The following is a 14,058-nucleotide window of genomic DNA, read 5'->3' on the forward strand; positions in this document are numbered from 1 at the left end:
ATTTCATTCATGTTTTGCTGTTAGATACTAGCAAGAAAACCAGAATAGGCATGCCAGTATGACAGAACATGGATCCAATGTGGCTGCTTTCTGTTGTCTTTAACAATAGATACATTCATGCATATTTTTACATGTGCAGGGAATTTTATTGCCACATGATTAAATGTTCTTTATGAAAGAACTGACAAAGATCTAATTTTTTTTCAAAAGTATCAGTTGGCAGGAATAAGGTAAAAACTCTTATCTAAGACCGCGACGTATTTTGTTTTTAAATCCAATGTTTTAACTTACATTTTATCTCTTTTCTGTTGTTGTAGTTGTTGCTTGTTCTGTATTGTTTTTTAGTCTTTTAACTCTCTATTGCTGGTGGCTCTGATTTCATGATGCACTTTGCTTATGAAACTCTAGCTTTCAGCACTAAAATGAGTTAAAGATAATGTTTTGTTAATTTGGTCATTGTTTTCCTGTTGAGATTGTTCTTTAAAGGGAAACTGTCTGCTGAGACAGCCACGCATTTGATGACAGATTATAAAAGCCCTTCTTAACGGCAGGAGTTTAAATGTGTTCTTTAGCACTCTAAAACATGAAATACTTTTGTTCACTTACCTCGTTGTTTTAATACCATTGACAATTACAGTTTCAGAAGAGAGATGTTTCAATTTAATACTGAAATGTTCATTCAGTGGGATATTTAATATTGGAAGAATTTTATGGGCATTAAAAAACATGGACTTGCAGTTGACAGTATCCCTTTAAAGATAGCCTATTCAACTTTTAGTTAATAATTTGTGGGGTTCTTTTTGGTTTTTCATTTGTAATAGAAATGTTATGTGTTGCTTAACAATGTTTTTGGTACTAAAGTTGCTTAACAATCAAAATAGAATACAAGAAGAAAAATGAAGAAACCAAAATAAAAATATCAATTTTTTATTATTTATTCAGGCGATTTCACCTAAACCTCAAAGTCAGAAAAAAAATGAAGCTGTCATTAGCAGTTCTGCCAACACTCAGAAACCTGCACTGTTATCCTCAACTTTGTCTTCAGGGAAGGCTCGCAGCAAGAAATGCAAACATGAATCTGGAGAGTCTTCTGGGTGTATAAAAACCCCTAAATCACCACTTGCCCCAGAGTTAATACAAGCCAAGGATTTGACGCTTGTATCTCAGCTTTCTTCAGTGATAAATAAAACTAGTGAGCACAGACTTTACAAATAGTTACTTATCCTGTAAGAGAGTCAAAACAGTTTTGTTGTAGTTATCTTGTTTTTTTATGAAGTTGCTTTTTAAAAACTCACAAGTTAAGTGGATATGACAGAGAAAGCTTAAAACTATTTCAAGAGTAGATCATGGACAGTTCTTACTGCTTTACTGCTCCAAGTCTGTACTGCTCCTTAAGAAGTCCTGCCATCGAGTGACCCAAATCCCACTGTAGTTTCAAGCTCTTCAGCTAATAAGACAAGGCCTGATTCATTACAAAAAAACAAACAAACAAGATATCCTTGGAAACAAAAAGAACTATAAAACCTATATATATATATATATATATATATATATATATATATAAAACCTTTAGTCCGTGTTTTCATGTGACTCCTCACTCCGCCTGTGATGATGTAGGAGGTGTCTCCTTATATCAGTAGCCCTCTGAGTGTATTTTATTTAATCTTGTTAACAGGGCAGCCTTGAATCCAGTCTCACCCTTATTGAAAGGAAAATGCCTCTTTGTTACAACATTTGACTGATAACAGTACTAATCTTTTAAATCTTTTTTTTTCTATCCGGATTTGGCTAACTGAAAGATAGGTTTGTGTTTACATAACCAAGTTTCACATAACTGTGAAGCAGTTATCAGAAGAGTAGTTAGATGACACTTGCATTTTGCTCCTTTACTCAACGAGTGAATCGGTGTTGTAATGAGGAAATAAGGGTGACACGTTTCCTTGGGAAGCATTCTGTATTGCGTCTTTCCAGATAAATGATAGTGGCCTTTGGAAGCCTTCATCAAAGGTTTCATACCTGTTTTTCACTCAGTTCTCACATTTAACACTAAAGAGCATACCTCAAATTTTGATCAATACTTTTTAATAACTAAGCAGAAACAAAGGGAATCAAAAATTCTTTTCTCTGAAACTTCATTATAATGAATGTCAGTAGTAGTCATTATATTATCACATGATACCAATAAACATTTTGAAGTTATTTTGATTGATATAATCACAGTATCATAAAAGTTACAATTATCTTTTGTTTTTCCCCATTATATCATGTCTTTTTGTTTTTCATTATTTTTCAATTGTCAGTTATCCTTAAATACTTAAAACATCCACTTCCTTAAACTGCTTCTTTCTAAATTAGTAATATATTATTTTGTACATTCCTACCTAATATAAAATTCAGCAGGTTCATAGTCCAAAAGGAAATCTCAAGCATTAAAGAATTATTGAAACATTTGTGTTAACATCACTAAAAGTCAAATGTAACAATTAGTTGTACAAACAAATGAAAATATTTAAGGGTAGAAATAGTGTCATACTAAATAATAACTAATTTGGCCATAATAAGCATATTGGTTTGTTTGTGTTCAATTTTTTGAATGAATCAGGCCCCAGATTTATATTTTTGAAAATCCATGTGGGAGTGTGAGAATGGGCTAGGTTGTTTACAGTAGCTCCCCCGGGGATGGAAAGCAAAGCACCAAGTGTGTAATGTGTATAAGAGCCCTGTGACCCTGCCTTCCTTTCCCTTTAGATGCCAATGTTTGCTATATAGCAAGTTTCTTTCCTGGCTTCCTTCTTTCCCTTCTCCTTCCACCTTCCTCCCCTACTTTTTGCTTATATAGAGACTTTCTTGGAGGCAAAATGGCAGTTAACACAAGAATTCACAATTAGAGAGTTAATTCCAGTCTCACACTTGGAGAGAACTACTGGAAATATTAACATTCCATGTTACTGTCTTTGAGTTCTAGTGGTTTTAGATTTTAGAAGTTTTGATTTAACTCTTTTTGTGACAAGGAAACTTTTTTTTTTTTTTTTTTTTTGCCTTTGAATGCCTCTGGAATATGCCATTTCTTGTGGTTATCTAATAGCAGCATCAGAGAGCAGAAAATGGCTCATTTTTTTTCTTGCTTATCTCCTTAAAATTATAAGATGATCCTGGTATGTATCTGCTTCGTGAACATTGAAGATCTTTTTCTAGGTTCTCCACAGCCTGTGAATCCCCCTAGACCTTGCAAACATAGTGAGAGAAGAAGAAGATCTCAGCGCTTAGCCACCTTACCCATGCCTGATGATTCTCTAGAAAAGCTTTCTTCTTCCTCTTCAGCAACTGATGGCAAAGTATTCTCTATCAGTTCTCAGAATCAGCAACAGTCTTCAGTACCAGAGGGTAATGTATATCTATTTCCTATAGAACCAAGTAACTAACAACAATTATTTCATATCTCTTGACTTACAACCGCTTTGTATATGCTACAGATAACTTATTTTTTTGCCAGGCACTGTATAAATATCAGTGATCTGCACTGATATGAACTGATCAAGTTTCTTTGTGTTAATATTATGGTTTTCTTTTCTTTTAAATTTTGTATAGTACCTGCTATTGCATATGTGCCACTCCAGAAGCTGGGACCCTGCCTCCCTCTTGATTTAAGTTGTGGTTCAGAAGTCACAGGAAGTAGAGCCCCAGATTCCTCCTATCATGGTGGTGAATGTCCCAAGGAAGAAAAGGAGGAGACACCATTGCTTGCAAATCCTGCCTCCAAAGTAGTGAGTGATATAAAAGGAGCTGCAGCAGCCACCGGTAAGGGAGCTCTTGGTTAAGTTCAGCATAAACATTTTGATATGCAACTTCACTTAAATTCATATGAAACCCCTCTTCTAAGAACTTTTAGGTAGTTACTGTGTTCAGATGGAATTTCTCTGTTTTATAATTCTTTTGTGTGACCATTGTCAGCATTCCCTGGACATAGTTCTTGTCATTTTTTTCTTCTTTCATTCTCTTTTTCTCTTTTCTTTTGCTTTCTAAAAAAATTATTTATTTGTTCACTTATATGCCAAATTAGTCCCCTTTACTCCCGGAACCCCATAACACAAATCCTTCCCCCATTCTTCTATCCCCTTCCCTGAGAAGGGCCAGTCCCCTTCTGAGTGTACACACACACACACACACACACACACACACACACACACACACACACACACACACACACACTGGCTCATCAAGTCATGTGATTAAAGACATAACCATCATGTCTGAATTCTTTTGCTTTTTTAATGTTTGTGTAAAATGTGGTATTGCTGTACCTGGAGCTAGCAAATCTTACCTACCCAGTTGGGTCAACCTAGCAAATTTTAGGACAACTAAGGCTACACAGCAAGACCCTGTCTCAAAACAAGAAATAAATTATATGAAATATATGCTTATTTTTGCTACTAGAAATTATTAGAGTTAAATACAATTCTAGAAATTCCTATTTTTTAAACACGAAGATACTTTATAGTATTACAATTTCACAAAAAAGTACATGATGTTTTTCAGAAGTCAAATAGTATGTTATAATCATTTTCTTTTTAGTAAATTACTAATTTGGAATTGGCTAGTGAGATTTAAGTCAAATTAGATTAGCAGATAAATGTAAAGTAGCCCAATATATTGGTAATAATCATGATTAACAACATCTTCCCCAAAGAATGTGGCATTGGCTTCTTGGATGAAGCCAAAATATAGCTTACTGTGTTCTGTCCATGCCACTCAGTTAAACAAAGACCGCAGTAGCTTAACTTAATTTGTGTCTTTAACTAGTTTTTTCTTTCAAAGTAGCGGTGTCAGTACTTGTACATATAATTATCTACAATTTCATTTTACCTGTAAAGACTTAAATTGGTTTCTATATAATAGTGCTTTCTTATTCAGAAATTAAAAGATGCCCACAGCTGAAAACCTGTAGGTTTTGAGAGACTGATTTCTCAGATCTGATCCACTGTGTCTTGATATTCATCTAAACCTGATCTTAGAGTAATTGTTTGCTTTATCTTTTAAGTCTGGAAATCCTTACTACACTGAGTATATGAGAATGATCTTAATGTCATATTAACATATACTGATTGGGAAAATGATTTTTCAGTGTGTCTGTAAAGATACTTATGTTTCTTTAAAATCCATGTTTGGATTGCCTGTAATAAGACTGAAATACAGATCAGTATAAGTACATGTCATAAATAGTGGAGAGATGACTTATTTGATCCCCAGCAAGTACATGGCAACTCACAACCATCTGTAATCCTACTCTCAGGGGATGCAGTGCCCTCTTCTGGCTTCTTATGGGTGTAATACATATATGTATACACACACACACACACACACACACACAATTTTTAAAAAGTGTCATGTCAGCCATATTGTGTATTCTAAACATCAAAACAATATCTGTACACTAAACGCCTTTGATTTTTCTTCTCACCAGGGGCTTAACATGGTCCTGTTTTGTTTTGTTTTATTTTGGCTGTTTTCCCTCTAAATTCTGGCAGATTTAGAGCTATCTGGCTAGATACTTTGGAGAGGTAATACTTGGTTTTGTTCATGATGTTGAATTATACAGTGGTAACGAGAAGGCATAGCCATTAGTCAGCTTAACATTAAGAGCACAGCGCTCAGCAATTTTTGTATATTTTTTGTTTTGCTTTTAAGGAGAAAAAAATACATTTTGGCTTAGAGTTCTGGGGTTGCAGGCCACCATCACAGGAAAGTCAAAATGGCAGGAACAAGTTGGAAAATAGAGATGGATGAGTGCTAATGTTCTGTTCTCCTCACTTTTACTTTTTCTTCAATCCAGGACTCAGCCCATGAAATGGTGCTACCCATAATTAGGCTAGGACTTCCTACCTCAGTTACTGCAGTCTAGATAATTGCTTAAAATAAGAAAATGCATGCTTTTAAGTTAGCTGCTGAAAGCTGATATATATATATGATATATATCATATATATATATCATATATATATGATATATATATATGATCATGTAGAGTGCACACACAGTATTTGAATGGGATGAAGCAAGATTTTAATTAATTTCTATGACTCTTGAATTTTTCTTTTTGAAGAAAAACTGTATTCATTAAAACTGTATTCATTTGTTTTACTGTCATTGAACTTCTCTGTGGTCTGCATGCTTCTTTCTCTTAGTATATTTCTTTTGTGGTGGTAGTTCTGCTTTATTTCTTTGAAATGGAATCTCACACTGTCCATAGCCCAGGGAGTGTGGAACAAAGTGATGTACCTCAGGCTGATTTGGAAATCTTGGTTTTCTTGCTGTAGAGCGCTGAGATTGTAGGCGTGTGCCATTATATCTGGCTGATTACTATTTGTGTTTCTGTTTCCTATGCTGATGTGTACCTTTTGTTTGTGCTCTTCTTATACCCATGTAAATGAGTATGAGTGTACATACATTTGGCTGGTGTTTATCCTAATTATCAAAATAAACTCCATTTCTATTTTAATATTTCTTTACAAAGCATTATTTACAAGGACTGTATTAGCAGTATTTTAAACTTGGAACTCCTAGACAGTTTAGACTGATGAGAATGTTAACTGAGAAATAGTTTGGCAAACTTTCGGACTCTTACTAGGTTAAACTTTGCTTTTAATTGTGTTTCCAACAGAGATTTTGAGCTTGCACTAATTGGTCTACATTCTTCCACTAGGATGGATGCCAACATGATTGACTCTAAGGTTTGGTGTACTGTAGATGCCCAGTTTAGCAAAACGTAAAAATAATAGGAAAAGAAAAGGAATAATGCATTTCTTAAAGTTAAAAAAAGGATACCTTTGTTTTTTGAGTTATTGTCAGAATGCTTTTTCTAACAGCCAGTTAATCAAAGGAAGAGATACAGCTTAAGAAATCTTTACTTTTTTTACTCTCTGGGAGGCAGAGTAGATGGGGTTTCTTAAAAAGAATCTTTTTCAAAAGAAACCTTTCCTGACCCGGGCCTGAGGGTCTGTGTCCTGTCCTAAGTTCTGCCATTAAGGTGAAGTGCTTAGAGTGCTGAGATACAGAATCTACACTCAGGAAGCTTAGCATCCAGAAGGAAATCAGGCTAGTAGCTGAACTAGACATATAAATGAAAGTTAATTACTATAAGCTGTAAAATTCTTAAGAGGTATAAAGTAGGACAAGGAGAGATGGCTCAGTGTGTAGAGGTGTTTCCTACACCTGGGAATCTGAGTTCTAGGTCCCTGTTCCACATAATGGAAGGAGAGAACTGATTCCATCCAGTAAGTTGTCCTCTGACTTCCACAAGTGCACACAAACAGCCCTGCACACTAGATGGATGGATGGATGGATGGAGCCCTCAAGCAGAGGACATGTGTTCTTAGCTAAGATAGTAGGAACCTTCGCTTGCCCTCTGTTCTCATATTTTTTTCCACTAAAGTTTAAATGAACTACTTCCTTCACACATTTATAATGAGAATTTTATAGTAGGTAATATCTGTGGCCATAACCAGCTCTAAAGTGTTATTGATTTGTTTATTGTATCATTCATCTTATATTTTATGAAGTCAAAATTGTGATATGGTCCCATTAACTTTCACAATTTTCAAATAGATTTAAAATGGTAAATATTCTTCTTAGTAGCCTCCATTAAGACAAAATTGGAATAAGTTGGAATTAGTATATTATATGAATATAATTCTCAACATTTTTAGTTAATTCTGTGTTGGAAGGCTCATTATATTTCTATTTTTGTACTTTTAAGCAAATCAGTATGAAAATATCAAATAATATTTGTTTTACTGTAGAATATTTTGGTTAATGTGAATATAAGTATTAGATTGATAAGCATATGAGCACTATATCTTTATAGTACCATAATGTACATTAGCAGGGCATTCAATTTTTAGTAAATTTAGCTTAGTTTTTGATGAAATTAGATGTGATTTCTTGAATTTTTAAGACAATTTAAAATGGAATATAGAAATAGTAAACAAGCAAATGCATTGTCACCATTAAGAAAATAGGACTTAGGACTCTGGTGGATCCTCTGTAATGAGTCCAGGGATTACTTTGTCTGCTTAATATGACATCACCAAGGAAGCCAGAGATAAGTTTTAGGCTACTCTAAATGAGAACAATAGTAGGTCTATCTGCTCTGACTGTGGCCATCTTTTAGATGGCATTCCTTTCTATCCCAATATTTGATGTTGACTCTGCATTCACTGTTTAAAGCCTTTTTAAAGTTATTACTGAATTGAGTTTACATAGCTATTCAAAACAAAGCTGTAACTATGTTTTCTGTAATCTACTTCAACACCCCCCCCCCACTAACATACACACATATACACATATGAACTGGACTTTGTATAGACTTAGGGATTGCATCTTGTAGCACTCTGGAGAACTTAATGCTCTTCACTCTACAGTTGTGAGTAAGAGAGTAATCAGGATTCTACTTTGCTTATTGAAGTCTGGGTAGCCTGTTGCTTTTGTTCTTTATTACAGTGGCTTTAAGAGTTTATCTGAAGAAAATGTCCTCTTGAGAAAATTTAAAGGTCACTGTCCTTTATACTAATATCCTAATATTTAGGAAATTGGAACACATGGTGAAATATTAACAATCATATCTTTTAAATCCAATTATGTTTTTTGTTGAGCTTTAATAAAAGGTCTGTTTTGTTTATTTGTGTGAACTAAAAAGTTCATCAGTGTTAGAGATCTGTACATTCATTTTAATGTGCTTTCTTGTATAAAATGTTGACAACCCCTTGTCAGGTTCCCAGTTTTGCCTGGAAAGTTGACCATACATGAAGTCTTGGGCAGGAAGCCAGTGCACTCTGGAGCTTGCTTCCCTAGAGCCACTTAGAATAGGTGTTTGTTCTGCCCTGCCATACCTGGTCTGCAGTGCTGGCTGCGAACATTATTATCTGTGTGCCACCTACCAGAACCCCCTCAACATAGACAATATTATGGGTTTTTTTTGACACCCCTCCTTTAGCATAAGCAGTCCCTAGTCCTAGCTATCATTCATCTGGAGATCCAGCCCTCCAGATTAGGAAAGAGATAGAGATGTTGTTAACGTGTCTCGTGCTTGCTGTACTGCCATAAAGCCTAAGCAGCACTTTCCTTTGTTTGGTTTCTTAGTTGTAAGAGAACCACATTACATTTGCAACTTCCATGGTCCAGTAGTCAGCAGAAGGAAGGAATAAATGTATTTGTCTTGATAAGTGGGAAATATTACTGTGCTTATCTTTACTGTGAGATCTCTTCATTCTTCCTGTCACAATCAGTGTGATTATCAACATTCTTATTAATCTGAAACTTCGTAGAGCCTTGTTGCTCCTTAAATTAAAGAATATTCTTTATAGTTTATGTTTAAACTATATAAAGTATTTGAATAAAATATAAAATAATTGACATGGTTGTATAAATTGATTCTTTTACTAGATTAACCTGAGCTACAAACAAGACATTGAGAAATGTTAAGCAGAATTGGGAAGCTTTGTTAAGGGAATCTGTTGTTTTACTTGTAGTTAGTGAAGTAAGATATTTATAGATGTGATTTGGACTACTAGGTAATACATGTCATTAATATGGTATATTTTATGTGTATGTATACCTTTGAATTTCACATTTATTTAGTCCAAAAATGATTAGCAAAATCATTGTTTGGGTTCTTTTTGTTACCTAACAATAAGGGATTTATGCAATGATATACATGTCCCAGAATTCACATGTATAACTTTTAGGAAATAAGAGGTCAAATATCAGCTTATATATGTTATTAAAATAAGAGTTATATGTTATTGAAAACTAATATACTTTACCATTAAATTGAATATTTCATTTGGATGCTCTGAAGAATAGTTGTAACCAGGTTGTCACAGAAGCAGCAGTGTATATATGCCAGCCATTCAAAAGACTGTCAATACCTTCTGAGTTGCTTATGGTTGTGGTGCTGCATCAGCCTTCAGAGATGGCCAGGAACCTTTACAGAACTTCTTTTTCTACTTAGAGCCCCATTGATGCTATTTCTGAAATAGTGTAGCTTCAAAATACCCCCAACTACAAAGTAGAACAACACACTTATCAAGCACTGACCAAAGCACTTACATACTCTGTCTCATACAATCTTAAAAGAACAGTAGTAGGTATTCTTACTCTTAATGACAATAAGAATGCAAAAGTATGGAGGCATTAAACCACATAGTCAAGTCATACAAGTAACAAAGTGTGGAGGCCAAGAATTCCACCCAGGTGGTATGAAGAAGCACCAATATTCCTTGAATAAGTTTTTATTTGTAGTTTATATAATAAAATTGTGCAAGAGGAGGATTCCTATTTAGAGTTTTAGAAACAATTGTAATTTTAAAAACTGTACCATATTTTTATTGTTCTGCCTAAACTTACATCTTATCCCCCTAACCCACAGGAATATCGAAAACAGAAAAAAAAGTGAAATTGGAAGAAAAAACCTCCACTGCATTTGGTATGGACAGAAAGTAATCTTTAAGCAAAAGACTAAAAAGCTTGACAGAGAGAACAGCATCTGTGTCTTCCCTTCCCTGCTAGGGCTCCTTAAGGTGCCTGAGGTCATCTGCTTCTGTGCTTAGCAGTTAGCCAGCTTCATATGCACCTGCTCTCCAGTGCATAGCTTATACTTATGAGTATTCTATGGGGATTCTCTGGATTTCTCTGAGTTCTTTGCTTCTGAACATTTCTGGTTAAAACTATGGATAGCGCTTTAAAAATAAGCCTCCACCTAATATTTTTGAGACTTAAGAGTAATGGACGATATATTAAAATAGTAATTCTATTCATAACATTCTTCAGTATGCCTTATTAAAAGGATACAGACTTTTTCACTGTCTTTTCTACCTAATGTTGAGTAAAAACTAAAAGTAATGAAATAATGGGTAATAATAAGTATTATTTAGGTTCACTAACTGGAGTCACTGAAAATTGGCTACATATAATTGGAAGATTGTGGGCTAGCTCATTCTGAGCTGGAAAAGTAGCTTGTAGAATATCTGTTCAGTTTTAATTTGTGATACAATGTTCTAATATACTGTTCAAACATGTATTTATCTTCTTTAAAGTACATATGATTAAAGAAAAGAGTGCTTTCTGGAAAGAATAGAATGAAATATTTTCTTTATTGTTTTATGTATGCACAGGGGAGGTATTTAAATATGGAAGGAGTTATGTGTAATTTGATTAATTTTATTTCTCTTTTCTGAAGACAAAATGCCAACCATCTTATTTAAATTTTCTAAAACATTAATAATTTATATATAGTAATGCTGATTCTCCATAGTGAGGTCTTTTTAAATTATGGAATTTAACTTCTTGGCACATAGTAGGAATTTTAGTCTATTACGCATTTAAAGATTTTTAACTACTGTCTGTGTTAACTTTAAGGTGTGAGGAATTGGGATTTTTCAACACTGCTAATGAAGATCCCCTCTTATAGTCCAATAAGCTAAGCAAGAGTTCCAGACTCATGACACGAACAGTTTAATTGAATCCGTCCACTCTGGGCAGGTGACTGGAATCACTGATGAAAACATAAATGCTGCTTTGAGGGTAACCACAAAGGAGCAACTAAGAATCACTCACAATTATTGAAGGATTTACTTTTATTTATTTTAGGTAAAAGGAAAGAAAAGGATAAGGAGAAAAAAGAGAAGCGAGACAAAGATCACTACAAACCAAAGCAGAAGAAAAAGAAGAAGAAGAAAAAGAAATCTAAACAGCACGGTAAGTTTGCTAAGATATTTTTTGTAGTATTTTGAGATTGTTCAACTCTTTTTTTTCCCACAAAATGATAAAATTAGCGTGCCGTTGAGAATTTAGACATTCTTGTAACTTTTCTTTGTCTTATCATTTCAAAAACATAAAATCTGCTCTGCAAAATAAATTGCAATGACTTTATCTCCAACATGTGGTGAAGTAAGTACTATGACACAAACCCTTTAAGATGATGGAGATTTTCCCCTTACTGTGTGTGTGTGTGTGTGCGTGTGTGTGTGTGTGTGTTTGTGTATGTATGTATGTATGTATGTATGTATGTATGTAGAGAGAAAGAGAGGGGGGTGGCTTTTTTTCTTTTCTTTCTGTGGTATGTGTGTATACATATGTACATATGTATAGTCATGTACACATGTGTGCACTGGCCTGTCCATGTATGTGTGGAGGGAAGAGGTCAACATGGTGTCTTTGTCTACAGTTCTGTTACTCTTTTTTGATACAGCGAACTTTACTGAAACCGAAACCAAAGCTTACCATTTTACCTAAAATAGTTGTTCAGATATCCTCTGGGATCTTCTTGTCACTCCTCCCCAGTGCTGGATTTGCAGATATATATAGTCTATGATGTCTAGATTTTTTATGCTTGATGTGAAAGCACTATAGCAACTGAGAATTCTACAAAGCCAAAATAAAGGAGTGATTCTAAACATACAATTGTAATGTCCTTTAAATTCCCTTTGTAGGATAAAAGAAAAAGATGGTTTTTAGAAAAACCAGCAGCAGAATTTGGCACCAATGAATAAAGGAAACCCTACATGCACTTAAAAGCATAAGAAAAATGGTGGCAGAAGGAAGCATGAGATGCAGAAGACAACATAAACACACTGTAAATGTGTTATCAATCTAAACACTGATCTTAGAAAGCAGCCTATATGATAAGAAAGCCAAGTAATGGAAACTACAATATATAGTACTAGCTTTTATATTGGGAGGTAATTACTTACAGTTCATTACTTTGACTTCCTTTTATGATTGCTTGAAGATCCTAAGAAGTTTAGTTTGCATTTTCAGACTTCTAATCCAGGAATGGTGGCTCACACCTATAGTCCCAGAACTTGGCAGGTTGAGGCAGGAGGATTTACACAAGTTTGAAGTCAGTCTGGGCTAATAATAAGTTCTAGAACAATGAGGGCTATGGTGTAAGGCCTGGTCTGTGGAAAAATGAAATAAAAATATTTGTTATATAAGTACCAAAGAATAGTAGATTAGAGTATAATTTCCTACGTAGGAGTGGAAAGAATATAAATGTAAATGAACCATCTACATCCAATTGAACTGAAAAAAAAGCAATAAAGTATAAATAAGGTGTTAGAAATAAATACAGCATTACTTATACCTTATACCTCAAAGAATAAATGACAGGACTGAGGTGACAGCTCAGTCTGTATATTTCTCGCAAGAGCAAAGACCTAAGGTTTTCTCCAGAGCACACATAAAATGTCCAGGTATGGGAGTGCACGCTTGTAATCCCAGCACTGAGGAACACACAGGAGGATCTCTGGGGCTTGCTAATCAGCCATCCATTCTAGCTAAATTGGTGAGCTCCAGGAAAGACCTTTCTCAAAGGAAGTAAATAGCATCCCTGAAAATGCCACCCAGGATAGTCCACTGGCCTCCCCATGCATGTGCACATGCCTGCATCTACATACACAGCTGCACACATTCATTTATAAAAGGGTGGGTAGCATCTGCATTGGTCAACTTTCCTTTATGATAAATACCTGAGAGCACTTCCATCTTAAAGGACAGAAGGGTTGTTTTAGCTCACAGCTACATTGCTTTGTAACCTGTGGTGAGATAGAATCCTATGGCAAAGAGTGCTAATTGCTCAGCTTGTGTCAGGTAGCCAAGAAGAAAGGAGAAGAGAAGATGATGCTGTGTGTGTATATATGTGTGTGTGTGTGTATATATATATATATACACACACACATATGTGTGTGTGTGTGTGTGTGTGTGTGTGTGTGCGCACTCATGCCTCTTCAAAGACATGCCTCTTCCAGTAGGCCAATGGTAGTGCATTTTAAGTGATGAAGTTCTCAGTGGCTTCATCCATTGGTACAGTTAGTGCCTTTGTGATCCAATTACCTCTCAAAGGCCTGCCTTTGAGATTCTAAGTGCTGGTACATGGCAAAGCAAGCCTTTAATGTATGCATTTGTAAAGGACATCTAAGATGCAACTGTAACTACTTTATTTGTAAAATTGAATTATCTAGTATGTATAAATTATATATGCAAACATAAGAATAGGTAGGACAAAG

General features: G+C 34.8%; 1 protein-coding gene across 7 annotated transcripts in view; it reads left to right on the plus strand.

Annotated features, from left to right (window-relative positions):
• The window catches only part of Phf20l1 (PHD finger protein 20 like 1), a 70,765-nt gene that overhangs the window by 33,853 nt on the left and 22,854 nt on the right, over nt 1-14,058 (plus strand). For all 7 annotated transcript variants that reach the window (XM_029548277.1, XM_029548274.1, XM_029548275.1 and 4 more), the window contains 5 exons: nt 943-1,192; nt 3,196-3,384; nt 3,589-3,798; nt 10,422-10,478; nt 11,642-11,749. In XM_029548277.1, the coding sequence (XP_029404137.1) occupies nt 943-1,192; nt 3,196-3,384; nt 3,589-3,798; nt 10,422-10,478; nt 11,642-11,749 (814 nt within the window). The remainder of the gene's footprint in view (nt 1-942; nt 1,193-3,195; nt 3,385-3,588; nt 3,799-10,421; nt 10,479-11,641; nt 11,750-14,058) is intronic.

Source organism: Mus pahari, chromosome 17 (assembly GCF_900095145.1).
Source record: "Mus pahari chromosome 17, PAHARI_EIJ_v1.1, whole genome shotgun sequence".
Taxonomy (NCBI): domain Eukaryota; kingdom Metazoa; phylum Chordata; class Mammalia; order Rodentia; family Muridae; genus Mus; species Mus pahari.